The 20191-nt window shown below is 40.5% G+C and overlaps 1 protein-coding gene across 1 annotated transcript in view; it reads left to right on the forward strand.

Annotated features, from left to right (window-relative positions):
• The window catches only part of LOC139749161 (sulfotransferase 1E1-like), a 68639-nt gene that overhangs the window by 23401 nt on the left and 25047 nt on the right, over positions 1-20191 (forward strand). Inside the window, exon 2 of the mRNA XM_071662813.1 lies at positions 14637-14820. Within this exon, the coding sequence (XP_071518914.1) occupies positions 14637-14820 (184 nt within the window). The remainder of the gene's footprint in view (positions 1-14636; positions 14821-20191) is intronic.

The raw sequence follows: 20191 nt of genomic DNA on the forward strand, positions 1-20191 counted from the left end.
CGAAGCGAAGTAGCTAGGACGCCATTTGGTAAACATGGGATTGTCCAAAACAGACAAAGAGCGTATCATAAACTTATTATGTGGACAAGAATGTGAATTGTTTAAAATCTTATCAACAACAAAGTTATCTAATTTGTATAGACCATCACTAATATTAAGATTATAATTCTTTGAGTATTCAATAATAGAAGATTCAATGATCTTTCTCGTGGTAATAGCGTTAGATTTAACAACTGAGATGGCATTACTCCAGTCAATACAATGATCATAGTCTTTAACGTGATTAGACAAGGCATTTGATTCTTGTCCCGTTCTTATACTGTATTTATGTTGCTTAAGTCTAACAGAAAGATCCTTACCAGTCTGCCTAACACAGAACTTATCACAATTTCTACATGGCACTTTATATATGCATCCAGGAGAATTTTCTGTTGAATTCCTGATTAAGATATTTTTTATAGTATTACTGTTGCTGAAGGCAACATTTACATTAAAGAATTTAAGCAACATGGGAAATAAAGTAAAATTATTATCAAAAGGGGGAACTAAAAGATTCTTGATGTCAATGGGAGGTTTAGACGCAACTCTATAAAATTATCTTTTTACTAAGTTAAGGGATTTATCAGTGAAAGATCTAGGGTACTTTAATTTAGATCCAATTGAATATATCTTCTCAAACTCATCATCAATATATTCTGGACAGCAAATACGTAATGCCCTAAGGAATATAGACTGAAAAGATGATGATTTAACTCTGTCACGTTGAGATGAGTAATACTGGATATATGAGCATACATTGGTAACTTTTCTGTAAATGCTAAACTTAAACTTGTTTCCTTGCTCATGGATCATGCAATCTAAGAATGGTAACATACCATTGAAAGCCGGCAAGGATGGTATTGCAGTGGAATTTATTAAAAAAGGGGGTGAGTGTATTGTTGACTGGTTGGTAAGGTTAGTTAATGTATGTATGATTCATGGTGAGGTGCCTGAGGATTGGCGGAATGCTTGCATAGTGCCATTGTACAAAGGCAAAGGGGATAAGAGTGATTGCTCAAATTACAGAGGCATAAGTTTGTTGAGTATTCCTGGTAAATCATATGGGAGGGTATTGATTGAGAGGGTGAAGGCAAGTACAGAGCATCAGATTGGGGAAGAGCTGTGTGGTTTCAGAAGTGGTAGAGGATGTGTGGATCAGGTGTTTGCTTTGAAGAATGTATGTGAGAAATACTTAGAAATGTAATTGGATTTGTATGTAGCATTTATGGATCTGGAGAAGGCATATGATAGAGCTGATAGAGATGCTCTGTGGAAGGTATTAAGAATATGTGGTGTGGGAGGCAAGTTGTTAGAAGCAGTGCAAAGTTTTTATCGAGGATGTAAGGCATGTGTACGTGTAGGAAGAGAGGAAAGTGATTGGTTCTCAGTGAATGTAGGTTTGCGGCAGGGGTGTGTGATGTCTCCATGGTTGTTTAATTTGTTTATGGATGGGGTTGTTAGGAAGGTTAATGCAAGAGTTTTGGAAAGAGGGGCAAGTATGAAGTCTGTTGTGGATGAGAGAGCTTGGGAAGTGAGTCAGTTGTTGTTCGCTGATGATACAATGTTGGTGGCTGATTCATGTGAGAAACTGCAGAAGCTGGTGACTGAGTTTGGTAAAATGTGTGAAAGAAGAAAGTTGAGAGTAAATGTGAATAAGAGCAAGGTTATTAGGTACAGTAGGGTTGAGGGTCAAGTCAATTGGGAGGTAAGTTTGAATGGAGAAAAGCTGGAGGAAGTAAAGTGTTTTAGATATCTGGGAGTGGATCTGGCAGCGGATGGAACCATGGAAGCGGAAGTGAATCATAGGGTGGGGGAGGGGGCGAAAATTCTGGGAGCCTTGAAGAATGTTTGGAAGTCGAGAACATTATCTCGGAAAGCAAAAATGGGTATGTTTGAAGGAATAGTAGTTCCAACAATGTTGTACGGTTGCGAGGCGTGGGCTATGGATAGAGTTGTGCGCAGGAGAGTGGATGTGCTGGAAATGAGATGTTTTGAGGACAGTATGTGGTGTGAGGTGGTTCGATTGAGTAAATAATGTAAGGGTAAGAGAGATGTGTGGAAATAAAAAGAGTGTGGCTGAGAGAGCAGAAGAGGGTGTTTTGAAATGTTTTGGTCACATGGAGAGAATGAGTGAGGAAAGATTGACCAAGAGGATATATGTGTCAGAGGTGGAGGGAACGAGGAGAAGTGGGAGACCAAATTGGACGTGGAAAGATGGAGTGAAAAAGATTTTGAGTGATCGGGGCCTGAAGATGCAGGAGGGTGAAAGGCGTGCAAGGAATAGAGTAAATTGGATCGATGTGGTATACCGGGGTCGACGTGCTGTCAATGGATTGAACTAGGGCATGTGAAGCGTGTGGGGTAAACCATGGAAAGTTGTGTGGGGCCTGGATGTGGAAAGGGAGCTGTGGTTTCGGTGCATTATTACATGACTGCTAGAGACTGAGTGTCTTTTCCTAGCGCTACCTCGCACACATGAGGGGGGAGGGGGTTGTTATTCCTTGTGTGGCGAGGTGGCGATGGGAATAAATAAAGGCAGACAGTATGAATTATGTACATGTGTATATATGTATATGTCTGTGTGTGTATATATATGTATACATAGAGATGTATAGGTATGTATATTTGCGTGTGTGGACGTGTATGTATATACATGTGCATGTGGGTGGGTTGGGCCATTCTTTCGTCTGTTTCCTTGCGCTACCTCGCTAACGCGGGACACAGCGAAAGAGCAAAATAAAATAAAATAAATAAATATATATATATATATATATATATATATATATATATATATATATATATATATATATATATATATATTTATTTTATTTTATTTTGCTCTGTCGCGACAGAGCAAAATAAAATAAAATAAATAAATATATATATATATATATATATATATATATATATATATATATATATATATATATATATATATATATATATATATATATATATATTTTTTTTTTTTTTTTTTGCTTTGTCGCTGTCTCCCGCGTTTGCGAGGTAGCGCAAGGAAACAGACGAAAGAAATGGCCCAACCCACCCCCATACACATGTATATACATACGTCCACACACGCAAATATACATACCTACACAGCTTTCCATGGTTTACCCCAGACGCTTCACATGCCCTGATTCAATCCACTGACAGCACGTCAACCCCGGTATACCACATCGCTCCAATTCACTCTATTCCTTGCCCTCCTTTCACCCTCCTGCATGTTCAGGCCCCGATCACACAAAATCTTCTTCACTCCATCTTTCCACCTCCAATTTGGTCTCCCTCTTCTCCTCGTTCCCTCCACCTCCGACACATATATCCTCTTGGCCAATCTTTCCTCACTCATTCTCTCCATGTGCCCAAACCATTTCAAAACACCCTCTTCTGCTCTCTCAACCACGCTCTTTTTATTTCCACACATCTCTCTTACCCTTACGTTACTTACTCGATCAAACCACCTCACACCACACATTGTCCTCAAACATCTCATTTCCAGCACATCCATCCTCCTGCGCACCACTCTATCCATAGCCCACGCCTCGCAACCATACAACATTGTTGGAACTACTATTCCTTCAAACATACCCATTTTTGCTTTCCGAGATAATGTTCTCGACTTCCGCACATTCTTCAAGGCCCCCAGAATTTTCACCCCCTCCCCCACCCTATGAACCACCTCCGCTTCCATGGTTCCATCCCCTGCCAAATCCACTCCCAGATATCTAAAACACTTCACTTCCTCCAGTTTTTCTCCATTCAAACTCACCTCCCAATTGACTTGACCCTCAACCCTACTGTACCTAATAACCTTGCTCTTATTCACATTTACTCTTAACTTTCTTCTTTCACACACTTTACCAAACTCAGTCACCAGCTTTTGCAGTTTCTCACATGAATCAGCCACCAGCGCTGTATCATCAGCGAACAACAACTGACTCACTTCCCAAGCTCTCTCATCCCCAACAGACTTCATACTTGCCCCTCTTTCCAAAACTCTTGCATTCACCTCCCTAACAACCCCATCCATAAACAAATTAAACAACCATGGAGACATCACACACACCTGCCGCAAACCTACATTCACTGAGAACCAATCACTTTCCTCTCTTCCTACACGTACACATGCCTTACATCCTCGATGAAAACTTTTCACGGCTTCTAACAACTTGCCTCCCACACTCTATCATCAAACACATTCAACAAACCTTCAAAATACTCACTCCATCTCCTTCTCACATCACCACTACTTGTTATCACCTCCCCATTTGCGCCCTTCACTGAAGTTCCCATTTGCTCCCTTGTCTTACGCACTTTATTTACCTCCTTCCAGAACATCTTTTTATTCTCCCTAAAATTTAATGATACTCTCTCACCCCAACTCTCATTTGCCCTTTTTTTTCCACCTCTTGCACCTTTCTCTTGACTTCCTGTCTCTTTCTTTTATACATCTTCTATACATTTATATATGTTGATATATATGTTGATATATGATATATATATGGTGATGTGAGAAGGAGATGGAGTGAGTATTTTGAAGGTTTGTTGAATGTGTTTGATGATAGAGTGGCAGATATAGGGTATTTTGGTCGAGGTGGTGTGCAAAGTGAGAGGGTTAGGGAAAATGATTTGTTAAACGGAGAAGAGGTAGTGAAAGCTTTGCGGAAGATGAAAGCCGGCAAGGCAGCAGGTTTGGATGGTATTGCAGTGGAATTTATTAAAAAAGGGGGTGACTGTATTGTTGACTGGTTGGTAAGGTTATTTAATGTATGTATGATTCATGGTGAGGTGCCTGAGGATTGGCGGAATGCGTGCATAGTGCCATTGTACAAAGGCAAAGGGGATAAGAGTGAGTGCTCAAATTACAGAGGTATAAGTTTGTTGAGTATTCCTGGTAAATTATATGGGAGGGTATTGATTGAGAGGGTGAAGGCATGTACAGAGCATCAGATTGGGGAAGAGCAGTGTGGTTTCAGAAGTGGTAGAGGATGTGTGGATCAGGTGTTTGCTTTGAAGAATGTATGTGAGAAATACTTAGAAAAGCAAATGGATTTGTATGTAGCATTTATGGATCTGGAGAAGGCATATGATAGAGTTGATAGAGATGCTCTGTGGAAGGTATTAAGAATATATGGTGTGGGAGGAAAGTAGTCAGAAGCAGTGAAAAGTTTTTATCGAGGATGTAAGGCATGTGTACGTGTAGGAAGAGAGGAAAGTGATTGGTTCTCAGTGAATGTAGGTTTGCGGCAGGGGTGTGTGATGTCTCCATGGTTGTTTAATTTGTTTATGGATGGGGTTGTTAGGGAGGTAAATGCAAGAGTTTTGGAAAGAGGGGCAAGTATGAAGTCTGTTGGGGATGAGAGAGCTTGGGAAGTGAGTCAGTTGTTGTTCGCTGATGATACAGCGCTGGTGGCTGATTCATGTGAGAAACTGCAGAAGCTGGTGACTGAGTTTGGTAAAGTGTGTGGAAGAAGAAAGTTAAGAGTAAATGTGAATAAGAGCAAGGTTATTAGGTACAGTAGGGTTGAGGGTCAAGTCAATTGGGAGGTGAGTTTGAATTGAGAAAAACTGGAGGAAGTGAAGTGTTTTAGATATCTGGGAGTGGATCTGGCAGCGGATGGAACCATGGAAGCGGAAGTGGATCATAGGGTGGGGGAGGGGGCGAAAATTCTGGGGGCCTTGAAGAATGTGTGGAAGTCGAGAACATTATCTCGGAAAGCAAAAATGGGTATGTTTGAAGGAATAGTGGTTCCAACAATGTTGTATGGTTGCGAGGCGTGGGCTATGGATAGAGTTGTGCGCAGGAGGATGGATGTGCTGGAAATGAGATGTTTTGAGGACAGTATGTGGTGTGAGGTGGTTTGATCGAGTGAGTAACGTAAGGGTAAGAGAGATGTGTGGAAATAAAAAGAGCGTGGTTGAGAGAGCAGAAGAGGGTGTTTTGAAGTGGTTTGGGCACATGGAGAGGATGAGTGAGGAAAGATTGACCAAGAGGATATATGTGTCGGAGGTGGAGGGAACGAGGAGAAGAGGGAGACCAAATTGGAGGTGGAAAGATGGAGTGAAGAAGATTTTGTGTGATCGGGGCCTGAACATGCAGGAGGGTGAAAGGAGGGCAAGGAATAGAGTGAATTGGAGCGATGTGGTATACCGGGGTTGACGTGCTGTCAGTGGATTGAATCAAGGCATGTGAAGCGTCTGGGGTAAGCCATGGAAAGCTGTGTAGGTATGTATATTTGCGTGTGTGGACGTATGTATATACATGTGTATGGGGGGGTTGGGCCATTTCTTTCGTCTGTTTCCTTGCGCTACCTCGCAAACGCGGGAGACAGCGACAAAGTTATAATAAAAAAAAATAAAATATATACATATATATATATATATATATATATATATATATATATATATATATATATATATATATATCATCATTATTATTATCTTTATTATTATACTTAGTCGCTGTCTCCCTCGTTAGCGAGGTAGCGCAAGGAAACAAAAGAAAGTATAGCCCAACCCACCCACATACACTTGTATATACATAAACGCCCACACGCACATATACTTACCCATATATTTCAACGTATACGTACATATATATACACAGACATATACACATATACACATGTACATACTCATACCTGCTGCCTTCAACCATTTTGTCGCCACCCCACCTCACATGAAATGGCACCTCCTTCCCCGGTGCGCGAGCGAGGTAGCGCTAGAAAAGACAACAAAGGCCACATTCGTTCACACAGTCTCTAGCTGTCATACGTAATGCACCGAAACCTCAGCTCCCTTTCCACATTCAGGCCCCACAAAATTTTCCATGGTTTACTCAAAACGCCTCACATGCCCTGGTTCAATCCATTGACAGCAACGTCGACCCCGGTATAACACATACCCATATACGCACATGTACATACATATACACAGATATATACATGTATACACATGTTCGTATTCATACTTGCTTTCTCTTCATCTATTCTCGGAGCTACCGCGCTCCACAAGAAACAGCATCGCCACCCATCGCCTGATAATCGGCTTCCATTGGAAGATATGGAAAATTCACAGGCGATTCTAAATTGGGGAATAAATCAGCAGCAGCTTCAAATGACACGGACAGAATGATGGACTGGGCTTAAAGGTAGCAAACAAATATTGACATAAAGAAGTGCAAAGTTCTACATAACGATTGTAAAGATTAAAAGACAAGCCACAGTATGTATTCTGTTGGGCTACTAAAGGTAAATAAGGAAAAGGACTTGGATGTATCAATCTATGGTGACCTAATACCTAATAAACAATACACCAAAGCAGTAAAAAGGGAAACAAAATTCTTAGAATACTTGGTAGGTTTTTCGAGTATAAGTCTAGGTAAGTCATTCTCACTAAAGCTTTACAACTCACTGGCGCGTCCCCATCTTGAATGTGTTCAGTTTTGGTTACTCTGCTGGAGGAAAGGCTGGCAGAGTAGAGAGAGTACAAACACAAGCTACCAACTGAATTGTGCCGGTAACCCCGGCAAATTCATTGTGCACCCCATGCTCATCCTGTGAGTGGTAGTGCAAAAGGATTACAGTTCTTAGTCAGACCCTAGTGGGCTGATAATGCATAGGTTACAAAACAATTCATTGTAGATGTTTCATTACATACGTTACGCAGTTTCTTAGGTAAGTTTTACCGACTGGATGAAAAAAGTAGAAACATATTTTCAGGTGTTTTGTTATCAAAAATAAGGTGTTGTGACATATCTTGATGGGTTTGTTTAGATTTATTTTTTCACATAGTGTTATAGTTTATGTCCAGTTCTTTGACAACAAAGTTTACAAGTCACACGATAATCATCTGCAGTTAGGCCAAAACGCCAATAGTACCTAGAGCCTAGTTTAAGCTAGCAGTTTCATCATGTAATTTGCTAATCTTATTACTTTCTACATATATATATGTTTCACTTTCTTACACTTATCACTGTGATGGAAAATGTTTCTACTTGTGCTTTTCTGAACTCGTCTTCGTGCTTTTCTTATTACAATGTTGAGACTTCTAATAGACAACCCAATGTTGTTTTCAACATCACTTACTAAGCATGACAAAGATGATTCCCAGCCTAAGAAACAAATCCTATGAGGCTAAAATAATTTAGGAATTAGATTTATTTTGCCTACAAAGAGAAGATTAAGAAGTCATTTGATAAAATATCTAGTCAGTAAATTCTTCAAAAATCTCGATCTAACGGGCTACCTAGGGATAAGATCCGTCTTATTTCACATGAAAAGTCGTGGGCGAAGTACTTTTTCTCCAGTGGGATTTGTTAACTTATGGAATGATTCACCGATTACAGTAGATGAGAACTGTAATATAGTTACGTTAAGCATAGGCTTGATAAATCTTCCGCTTCAGTTCCACGACTAACATTATTTACACTTTGGCTACACAAAAAGTTTAAATGTCTTTCTTCTTGGAAAGTATGTACGTCTTTCTACTCTTAGCACACTAATCTTACGAGTATCTTTTCTCTTACCCTCAGAAACAGCGTCATGACCCGTTGGTCTGTTGCTGACTTCATTTGCATTCGTATTCTTACTGTTATCGTTCCAACAGTACGGCCTCGTTTTGGAATTGACCGTCTACTACGTAGTCACATATACTTTCTTCGCTACTCTAAAAGTATGAATGAAGTTATACTAAGTTACGTCCATATCATTCTCATTAATGTTGTCATTCAAGATTTGCCAATCAAGGGCAACGACAACTTGCAAGTTTATGTTGAAAAGCATTACTAGCAAAGTTGAAAGTTAACTCAAAAGTAATATGCCGGTGAACACATACCAAACTTTACTCCGATATTATCAACGAATCCCTCACATAGCTAGAATTAAATCTGGTATGTTCTCGCCGCAAGTTTCTTAACAAATCGAATCAAGTACCATCAAAGTTCGGTATAGCCCACGACCGGTAAGGGATTCTCCTCATTTAGACACCAGCATGTTGAATAAGATGGTATCTTATTCAGGAATCTTATTCATCACAAATTTCTTTTAAGTGATCTTTGAAATTTTCATTAACTTCTTGTGTCTGTGGGAGATGAGCTATAAACTAACCCTACTATTATTTCCTTACGATGCTCATCTTTAGTTTCTATAACAATGAAGTCGATTCTATCAAAAGCTACAACATCTTTCTGCACAGTAGGTCACCGCCTACTTTATTAATTACTCCCTACCACCACTGATAAATAGAGCGTACTCAGAAAATGAGCAGTCGATGAGTAAATATATAATTTTGATATCTATCGGAGATTCAAAAATACAAGTTTCATCATAATTCTAGTCCAGTGCAGTGTCTCTATCCCTGAAAATTTGTTACATATGGTCCGTGCCAGAGCTGTTCCCTCATTTTTACCTGGGAAGTGATCTTCAGCTACACTATTCTGCCTTTTCTCCTGCCTGGTTTGTTTCCAACCTGGGCCAGCTGACCACCTATCCTGTGGTGTTCCCTCATTGCTTTATTCCCGCCTGAACCTGTGAGGTGACCTTTACCTACCTTAGAATTGACCGTTGCTGCTACCTTCTTCGTCCCTACCTGCATCTGATCTCTGGCTTCTGGTTGAGCCACCCTGCCCCGTAACCTATCAGTTCTAATCCCTCTCTCAGTTTTCCTAAGTTTATTTCTGCTTAAAAAAGCTTAATTTATCATACCTCTTCCTAAATCCCATTCCGCTATCATCTAGCTCTTTAAAGACTGACTAACCCAGGCTACAATCTTCTACACTGACTACGCCAAAGCCAGCATACCTGCCCTAGATAAATGAATCCTAGCCCTAGTTACATGGCATTCTTTCCGTAAAAGGAAAAGTACTTCATCAGATGCCATAAGGCATAACCAGGTATTTCAGCTCGTCTAGGATGCAAAATATCACATACAGTGATTCCACTTTTGTTCCTGATCCTGTCTCCAGCTATCTTATATATGCCTGGACTGAGGTAAACAATGTATTTGTTCACTTTACCAGACAAAATGTCGTCCGTTCCCTCGATAACGTCCAATCTCGGCATCAGGAAAGCATAACTTCTTCCGATTTTTTGTATCTATTACAAAAGGCCACATCCACGTAGCTAACCTGACTGTCACCATCAATAACAATTATTCTCACTTTTCTGTCCAACTCTTCATGGGTGGACTTACCACTGACCTCTCTACTGTACTGCACTACACTTATCCAACGACACCGAGAAAGAGTTCCAACGCTTCTTTCCTGACGCCGCCCGCCATAAGGCTCACCTTGACTGCCTCCTTCCGTTTTCTTAGTTTCGATCGTCTCTAACAAACAAGTCCCCTTTCCTCCTCCTCCCTCAGCTGATCATGTCCTCCCCCTCAGCTGACTATGTTTCCCCGTAAGATCAGTAAACTCACCAGAAATTCGTCTGAGCTGCTACAGCGACAGGCACAGCCTCTCCAGGGCAGAGGAACCCCGAACTCAGAAGGCATGATCCTAAGTAGCTAGTCAACAACAACCACAGACGCGTCCACACACAACCAAGGTGAGCGCGCAACTATTGGAAGTTGTTTTTTTCTCCTGGCGATGGAACTGGACCTGGGGTATGAGTTGTGTCTTCAGAAATAGATACTGACGAATTGTCTGGGTAATGACTATCTTGCTTCTAATACAACAATAGAATTCCTCAAGGTTCTCTTGCTATCTTCTGCAACATGAGCTTCATGCTGATATTACCTTTGATGTATAAGTCTTAATTTTTATGCGTAAGTTACATACATAACTGGTGTTGTCAGTGAGTTGCTCCTGAGGAACCATCTTACAAAGAAAGGAGTTCAGTGTTCATTTCTTCCACAACTTTGGCTTACTTTTCGAAAGTGAGCTTCGTATGTTACTCGGAGTGCAGTCATTTGAATCTTTCAGACTAACCAACTACCAAACGTAAATAACGGCCCCTCAACAAAGCTGACTGGAATAACTTACGAAAAAAAATTCTGACTTTCCTTGGGTGAATTACTGACACTTATGTGGTGATGTTACTGTCTCTGGCAAACGCATAGCAGAGATTATTCTTGCGGGAATGGAGTCATTTATCCCCTCTTCCTCCTCGACGACCTCAATGATGTAAGAAGACTACAAAAATTACAGGCAAGTTACAACGAGAAGGAATACTCAGAAAATGTAGCAGAGAAAAGACACTGAATGCGGAGAAGAGGGCGACGCAGCGGTATACGTGTGAGAATTAGGAGACGTGGCATGAGGACTCCGCTGCCAGCCGTCACCTTTGGTAACGTACGCTCAATTAGAAATAAAATGGACGAGTTATGTACCAACTGTAAGTTTATTCAAGAATATAGAGACAGTGCAGTAATCGCCCTCACGGAAACCTGGTTGCAAGATCGTGATGCGGATAGCACACTGGCTATCGATGGGTTTGTGTTGGTACGGTCTGACAGGAAAGGTGTTGATAAGGACCGAGGGGGTGGGGTTGCCGCTTACGTGAATGACAGATGGTGTTCACAAATTAATGTTAAGAAGAGCTACTGTGACAACAACATCGAGTATTTAGCGTTCACCTGTCGACCCTTTTATCTACCACGTGAATTTAATAAGATAATCCTAGTACTTGTATATATACCCCCGGATGCGGACGAAGTTATAGCAGCTGATATACCAGAAAATTGTGTTACAAACTGTGAAAATGAGAGCCCGAACAGTGCAATAGTTATTTTAGGAGATTTTAATCATTGTGATTTTCAAGGAAAAGTCCCTACGTACGAACAAACAGTAAACTGTCCCACAAGAGGTAAGCGACACTGGATAAGATGTATTGTAATATTAAAGATGGATATAAAGTTTTTAAACGAGCAAACATTGGAAATGGAGACCATAACATGCTATACTGTGTACCTACATATAAACAATTACTGAAAAGAGTCAAATCGAAAGAATTTGAAATTAGAGAATGGGACGATAACAAGAGACAACGATTACAAGCGTGTTTTGACTGTACAGACTGGTCTGTCCTGATAGAAAACAGGACTGATATCAACACTAACTTAGATATTTTCAATGAATACTTTCACTTTTGCTTTGATATGATCGTACCTACCAAAACAATAAAGATATACCCAAACAATAAACCATGGATTAAAAAAGAACTAAAATCTATGCTAAATGAAAAACACAGACTCATGCGAAATGGAAGTGATGTTGAAAGAAGAACATTGCAAAGTAATATTGATAAAAAAATTACTGAATCGAAAAGAATATACAAAGAAAAAGTTGAAGGCTTGTTTAAAACAGAGTAAAAGACGCTTGGAAAGGACTTAAAACCCTGTGCGGGCAAAAGAAGAAACAAAGTGTGCCTGAACCGGAAAATATCAACACATATGTAAATGAAATGAACGCGTTCTTTGCGAGATTTGAAAGACATGATTTCAGTGATGCGTGTAATGAGGTAATGACAGAAATTCAATCTAACAATGATGAAAGAATTATTATTAGGCAAGAAGACGTACAGAGTCCCTGCAGAATATTCGGGCAGGTAAAGCTACAGGGCCAGACGGGATACCTGCTAGGGTACTTAAATGCTGTGCAAAACAATTGACACCCGTACTGACCACATTATTTCAGGACTCGCTGGATCAGGGAGTGGTGCCTTATAAATGGAAAGAATCTGAAGTGAAACCTATTGCAAAAATTAATCACCCAAAAGATCACTAAGACTTCAGACCTGTAGTACTAACATCTAATATTATGAAATGTTTAGAAAGCTTTGTGAAAAACTATATCTGTGAAAAAACAAACAATTTAAAAGACCCTATGCAATTTGCTTATCGTAATGATAGGAGTGTACAGGATGCAACACTTGTACTATTAAATGATATTAATAAGCATTTAGATAAGCCCAAATCACAAATTAGAGCACTATACATTGATTTTAGTTCAGCATTTAATACAATGCAACCTCATATTTTGCTCAATAAAATGCTAGAATTGGGTGTAAATAGAAATATCTTAATATGGATTTTTAGCTTTTTAACCCAGAGACCCCAATATACCAATGTAAATAATGTTGTCTAATGTGATAGTCACCAACACAGGAGCCCCCCAAGGTTGTGTATTGTCCCCAGCTCTTTTCACCTTGTATACAGATGATTGTAGAAGTGAAATTGATGATTGTACTATTATAAAATATGCTGACGATACAGTTATCTTAGGAAAAATTGTAAATAATAATTATGAAGGCTATTTAACTCAAGTTAAAAAATTCGTTGACTGGAGTAAACAAAATTTTTTGGAGCTTAATGTAAAGAAAACGAAAGAGATGATATTTGATTTCAGAACTAAAAATAAACACGTACCAGACCTATTAACAATTGAGGAAGAAAACGTAGAAAGAGTAAACCAGTATAAGTATTTGGGCTTTATGATTGATGACCAGTTGAAGGGAAGTGTTGATACAGATATGGTGTCAAGGAAATGTAACCAAAGATTACACTTTGTACGTATCTTGCATAACCTACATGTAGATAAAATGGTAATTAGCCTATTTTACAAATCAATTTTAGAATCAGTTATAAATTTTTCAATCACTGCCTGGTATGGAAAACTTACTTGCAAAGATAAAAAGAAGTTGGGAAGGATTGTTAAGAAAGCAAGAAAACTAGATGCAGAGACCACATCCCTGGGTGAGCTTTATCAAAAAGGTACAATGAAACAAGTAGACAGAATGATGAAAGATGTAACGCATCCGCTACATGATTGTTACAGGTATCTTAAATCTGGTAGAAGGCTAGCTCTGCCCAAGCTGCGCACCGATAGATACAAAAAGTCGTTTGTACCTAAAAGCATTCTGCTTTTCAATCATCTATCATCACTATAACTTCTAGCTTTAAGTTTCATGATAACTGTAGGTGATGGTTCATGATAGGGATGGTGACAAGCTGATATCGCATGTACACAATAGCAAAGTAACATTTTATATGAAATAACCTATGCAATATTTCTTGTTAATATTTTAATGTTTTTTTTTTTTTTTTTTTACAACTACTAAGGAGCTCTAAAGCCAAAACGAATTTCATTTTGTATTACATTTTGTATAACAATTTGACGAATAAAGTATCTTATCTTATCTTATCTTATCTTCTTCCAAGCCATGGTTCAACTGTTCCTGTTCTGAGGCCATTCAGGCAAGGGATCAGGCATATCGGGCTTGGAAAACTCTCCTTCCTCCTATTCAGCTTTTAGCACTGCCCATGATCATTGCGAGTGCAATGATCAATTCAATTCCTCCAAAATTCGTGAATACTTTCCCTCGTCTCTTATTTTTCCCTTTCATTAAACTGTATGTATTCTAATAAGGTCCGGCCTTGATGTAGACTTTTGTTCGTGACTGGAGCCTCCAACTTACAAAAAGAAAATCATCATAAATCCCAAATGAATGAAAAGGATATGTCAGTGGCGTATGTTAATCATATTTTCTTATAGATATCTACGCACTTTGAGTATTTACGCTTCCTTATGATGAAAAGATTAATCATGAAAAAAGAAATAATCCTCGAAATTTACTCGATATTATATTTTCCAGATACCGCAAGTTCGCAAAGGAACATCACAACTTTAAGTTTAGGACTGATGACGTAGTGGTAATGTCCTTCCCTAAAAGTGGGACCACTTGGCTGGCGGAGACGGTGTGGGTCATGACTCACATGGACGAACTGCACCTACTGGACCAACTGGGCGTGTACGATCGAGCTCACTTCATCGACAAGGTACGTAGGCAGTAGAGTTACCAGGCTATGGACGAGTGGACCATAACTCTGGTAATGTATTTCATTATTAACCAAAATATAGTTACACTTCCAGCTAATTATTTGCAACAGTTTTTTCATATGACAATAAATGCTCGAAAGTGGAAGGTACACTGAAGATGAAAAATGTGGGGTTGGATAGGCAGAAGTAGACTATACGTGGGAAAATCAGCAGAACCTATAAAAAAAAATCTTGCTGATGATGACGTCATATCTCACACTGCACAAAAGGCATATTCCTTAATGTTGTTTGTTGGCCACAGTGGATATTTGCTATAACGCCAAGAACAAACGAGAAAAAGGTCTCGTTTGCTCGCATCCATTCTCTAGCAGTCACATCTCATGCACTGAAACTGGAGTTCCACAGATAAACATCACAGACTTTTCCGTGATTTTTCCTGACCTCTTTATTGCCCTATTTCAGCCCACTGCCTTTTGCATGTTCAGGTCCAGATCCTTGCACCTCCTCCATGATTTTTCCCTTCTTGTTCCTTCCGCTTCTGACATGTATATCCTCTTTGTCAACTTCTTCTCCAGCATCCTCTCCGTATGTCCAAATCCTTTTAGTATATCCTGTAAGTCGCTCCCATTCTTGCTCTTTGCACACTTCTTTCTTAACCTATCATTTAATATTCGATCAGCCGTCCTCACACCACATATCGTCCTCAGTCACTTCATTTCCAGTGCACACATTCTTCCCTAGCTTTTTTTCCTTCACAGCCCACGCTTCGCATTCCTATAGCACTGTCGGAACTGCTATACCCTCAAACATGCTCATCTTTGTCCTCACAGTCCGTGACCTCTCCTCCCACGCATTCCTCGGTTCGCCAGGCTCAGCCCCCTCACCAACCAACCAACCTGCCATGCTTCCGGAGGGTCGTGAGAGCGGACGGTTAGACACCACATGTATATCTCCCGTCCTGCGGGTGTACATATATATATTGGAAAGGATCACAATTTTGCGCGTGATCAAGATATTCCTATGAGTCCACGGGGAAAATGAAACACGAAAAGTTCCCAAGTGCACTTTCGTGTAATAATCACATCATCAGGGGAGACACAAGAGAGAAATATAACAAGTCAGTTGATATACATCGAAGAGACGAAGCTAGGACGCCATTTGGTAAACATGCATTTGGTAAACACCCAAGTCTGAGCCTTCGAGGAGGATGAGCACTCCCCGCGTGACTCCTTGTATATTTGTGTGCTGAAAAAGGACTAGTAATTGGGAATACCTGGTTGAAAATGAGAACACGTATGTGAGTAGGAGAGATGGCCAGAGAGCATTGTAGGATTACGTGTTAATTGATAGGCGCGTGAAACAGAGACTTTTGTATGTTAAAGTGCCAAGAGGAATGTCTGATCATTATCTTGTAGAGGCGAAAGCGAAGATTTGTAGAGGTTTTCAGAAAAGAAAGTGGTGAAAGTAAGTGAGCTTCGGAAGGAGACTTTTGTGAGGAAGTACCAGGAGAGACTGATTGCAGAATGGTAAAAGGTGAGAGCAAATGACATAAGGAGAGTGGGGGAGGAATGGGATGTATTTTGGGAAGCAGTGATGACTTGCGCAAAAGATGCTTGTAGCATGAGAAGCGTGGGAGGTGGGCAGATTAGAAAGGGTAGTGAGCGGTGGGATGAAGAAGTAAGATTATTAGTGAAAGAGAAGAGAGAGGCTTTTGGACGACTTTTGCAGGGAAATAGTACAAATGACTGGGAGGTCAAGAGAAAGGTGCAAGTGGTGAAAAAGAGGGAGAATGAGAGATGGGGTAAGAGAGTATCATTAAATTCTAGGGAGAGTAAAAAGATGTTAGGGAAGGAGGTAAATAAAGTGCGTAAGACAAGACAATGAATGGGAAACATCAGTGAGGGGGGCTAATGGGAAGGTAATAACAAGTAGTGGTGATGTGAGAAGGAGATGGAGTGAGTATTTTGAAGGTTTGTTTAATGTGTTTGATGATAGAGTGGCAGATATAGGGTGTTTTGGTCAAGGTGGTGTGCAAAGTGAGAGAGTTAGGGAGAATGATTTGGTAAACAGAGAAGAGGTAGTAAAGGCTTTGCGGAAGATGAAAGCTGGCAAGGCAGCGGGTTTGGATGGTATTGCAGTGGAATTTATCAAATAAGGGGGTGACTGTATTGCTGACTGGTTGGTAAGGTTATTTAATATATGTATGACTCATGGTGAGGTGCCTGAGGATTGGCGGAATGCTTGCATAGTGCCATTGTACAAAGGCAAAGGGGATAAAAGCGAGTGTTCAAATTACAGAGGTATAAGTCAGTTGAGGATTCCTAGGAAATTATATGGGAGGGTATTGCCTGAGAGGGTGAAGGCATGCACAGAGCATCAGAATGGGGAAGAGCAGTGTGGTTTCAGAGGATGTGTGGATCAGGTGTTTGCATTTATGGATCTGGAGAAGGCATATGATAGAGTCGATAGAGATGCTCTGTGGAAGGTATTAAGAATATATGGTGTGGGAGGCAAGTTGTTAGAAGCAGTGAAAAGTTTTATCGAGGATGTAAGGCGTGTAGGAAGAAAATAAAGTGATTGGTTCTCAGTGAATGTTGGTTTGCGGCAGGGATGCGTGATGTCTCCATGGTGGTTTAATTTGTTTATGGATGGGGTTGTTAGGGAGGTGAATGCAAGAGTTTTGGAAAGAGGGGCAAGTATGAAGTCTGTTGTGGAAGAGAGAGCTTGGAAAGTGAGCCACTTGTTGTTCGCTGATGATACAGCGCTGGTGGCTGATTCGGGTGAGAAACTGCAGAAGCTGGTGACTGAGTTTGGTAAAGTGTGTGAAAGAAGAAAGCTGAAAGTAAATGTGAATAAGAGCAAAGTTATTATGTACAGTAGGGTTTAGGGACAAGTCAATTAGGAGGTAAGTTTGAATGGAGACAAAAGTGGAAGAAGTGAAGTGTTTGAGATATCTGGGAGCGGATTTGGAAGCGGATGGAACCATGGAAGCGGAAGTGAATCATTGGGTGGGGGAGGGGGCGAAAGTTCTGGGAGCGTTGAAGAATGTGTGGAAGTCGAGAACGTTATCTTGGAAAGCAAAAATGGGTATGTTTGAAGGAACCGTGGTTCCAACAATGTTATATGGTTGCGAGGCGTGGGCCATAGATAGAGTTGTGCGGAGGAGGTGGATGTGCTGGAATTGAGATGTGGTGTGAGGTGGTTGGATCGAGTAAGTAATGAAAGGGTAAGAGAAATGTGTGGTAATAAGAAGAGTGTAGTTAAGAGAACAGAGGAGGGTGTTTTGAAATGGTTTGGTCACATGGAGAGAATGAGTGAGGAAAGATTGACCAAGAGGATATATGTGTCAGAGGTGGAGGGAACGAGGAGAAGTGGGAGGCCAAATTGGAGGTGGAAAGATGGAGTGAAAAAGATTTTGAGTGATCGGGGCCTGAACATGCAGGAGGGTGAAAGGCGTGCAAGAAATAGAGTGAATGGAACAATGTGGTATACCGGGGTCGACGTGCTTTCAATGGATTGAACCAGGGCATATGGAGCGTCTGGGGTAAACCATGGAAAGTTGTGTGGGGCCTGGATGTGGAAAGGGAGCTGTGGTTTCGGTGTATTATACATGACAGCTAGAGAGTGAGTGTAAACGAATGTGGCCTTTGTTGTCTTTTCCTAGCGCTACCTCGCGCACATGCGGGGGAAGGGGGATGTTATTTCATGTGTGGCGGGGTGGTGACGGGAATGAATAAGGGCAGACAGTATGAATTATGTACATGTGTATATATGTATATGACTGTGCATATATATATATATATATATATATATATATATATATATATATATATATATATATATATATATATATATATATATATATATATATATATATAAGGAACAGAGAAGAGGTCCAGGTGAGGATATTCCCTCAAAGGCCCAGTCCTCTGTTCTTAACGCTACCTCGCTATCGCGGGAAATAGCGAATAGTATCCTCGTAGTGGCCGCTGTGCTTCCTCAACATGGCTGTCTTCAGCAACCCGGAATTATTCCCTGAAACAACGCTTGGAAGGAGGCAGAAGTGATATTGTGACAGTGATTGTGTCAGCGTCGCGTCGCCTCGCCGCAGTGTATCGAGACAGACTTCCCCAGAACTTTTTAAAGGGGAAGTAAATGTTTATAGTTGTGTTACTGGAGTGATAGATTTCATGCATGGTGTTTTGACAAGAAAATAGTGAAGTTGGAGAAAAATGTAGCTTAGACATTGAAGCTTATTGATTCAGTGGTGAAATTGATGAGAACTGCTATTGACGTTTGTGTGAATAAATTGTACATTTCCTTTTCCATAGCCAGAGGTGGAACCATTATGTGACGTTCATTTTTTCATTCATTTCAAGCTAAAAGTTTGTTTTCTAAATTGTTTCTTACATTTTTCATATGTATATGTGTGTGTGTGTGTGTGTGTGTGTGTGTGTGTGTGCGTGTGTGTGTGTGTGTGTGTGTGTATATATATATGTATATTATCCCTGGGGATAGGGGTGAAAGAATACTTCCCACGTATTCCTCGCGTGTCGTAGAAAGCGACTAGAGGGGACGGGAGCGGGGGGCCGGAAATCCTCCCCTCCTTGTATTAACTTTCTAAAATGGGAAACAGAAGAAGGAGTCACGCGGGGAGTGCTCATCCTCCTCGAAGGCTCAGAGTGGGGTGCCTAAATGTGTGTGGATGTAACCAAGATGTGAAAAAAGGAGAGATAGGTAGTATGTTTGAGGAAAGGAACCTGGATGTTTTGGCTCTGAGTGAAACGAAGCTCAAGGGTAAAGGGGAAGAGTGGTTTGGAAATGTCTGGGGAGTGAAGTCAGGGGTTAGTGAGAGGACAAGAGCAAGGGAAGAAGTAGCAATACTCCTGAAACAGGAGTTGTGGGAGTATGTGATAGAATGTAAGAAAGTAAATTCTCGATTAATATGGGTAAAATTGAAAGTTGATGGAGAGAGGTGGGTGATTATTGGTGCATATGCACCTGGGCATGAGAAGAAAGATCATGAGAGGCAAGTGTTTTGGGAGCAGCTAAATGAGTGTGTTAGCGGTTTTGATGCACGAGACCGGGTTATAGTGATGGGTGATTTGAATGCAAAGGTGAGTAATGTGGCAGTTGAGGGTATAATTGGTATGCATGGGGTGTTCAGTGTTGTAAATGGAAATGGTGAAGAGCTTGTAGATTTATGTGCTGAAAAAGGACTGATGATTGGGAATACCTGGTTTAAAAAGCGAGATATACATAAGTATACTTATGTAAGTAGGAGAGATGGCCAGAGAGCGTTATTGGATTACGTGTTAATTGACAGGCGTGCGAAAGAGAGACTTTTGGATGTCAATGTGCTGAGAGGTG

Source organism: Panulirus ornatus, chromosome 6, assembly GCF_036320965.1.
Source record: "Panulirus ornatus isolate Po-2019 chromosome 6, ASM3632096v1, whole genome shotgun sequence".
NCBI lineage: Eukaryota > Metazoa > Arthropoda > Malacostraca > Decapoda > Palinuridae > Panulirus > Panulirus ornatus.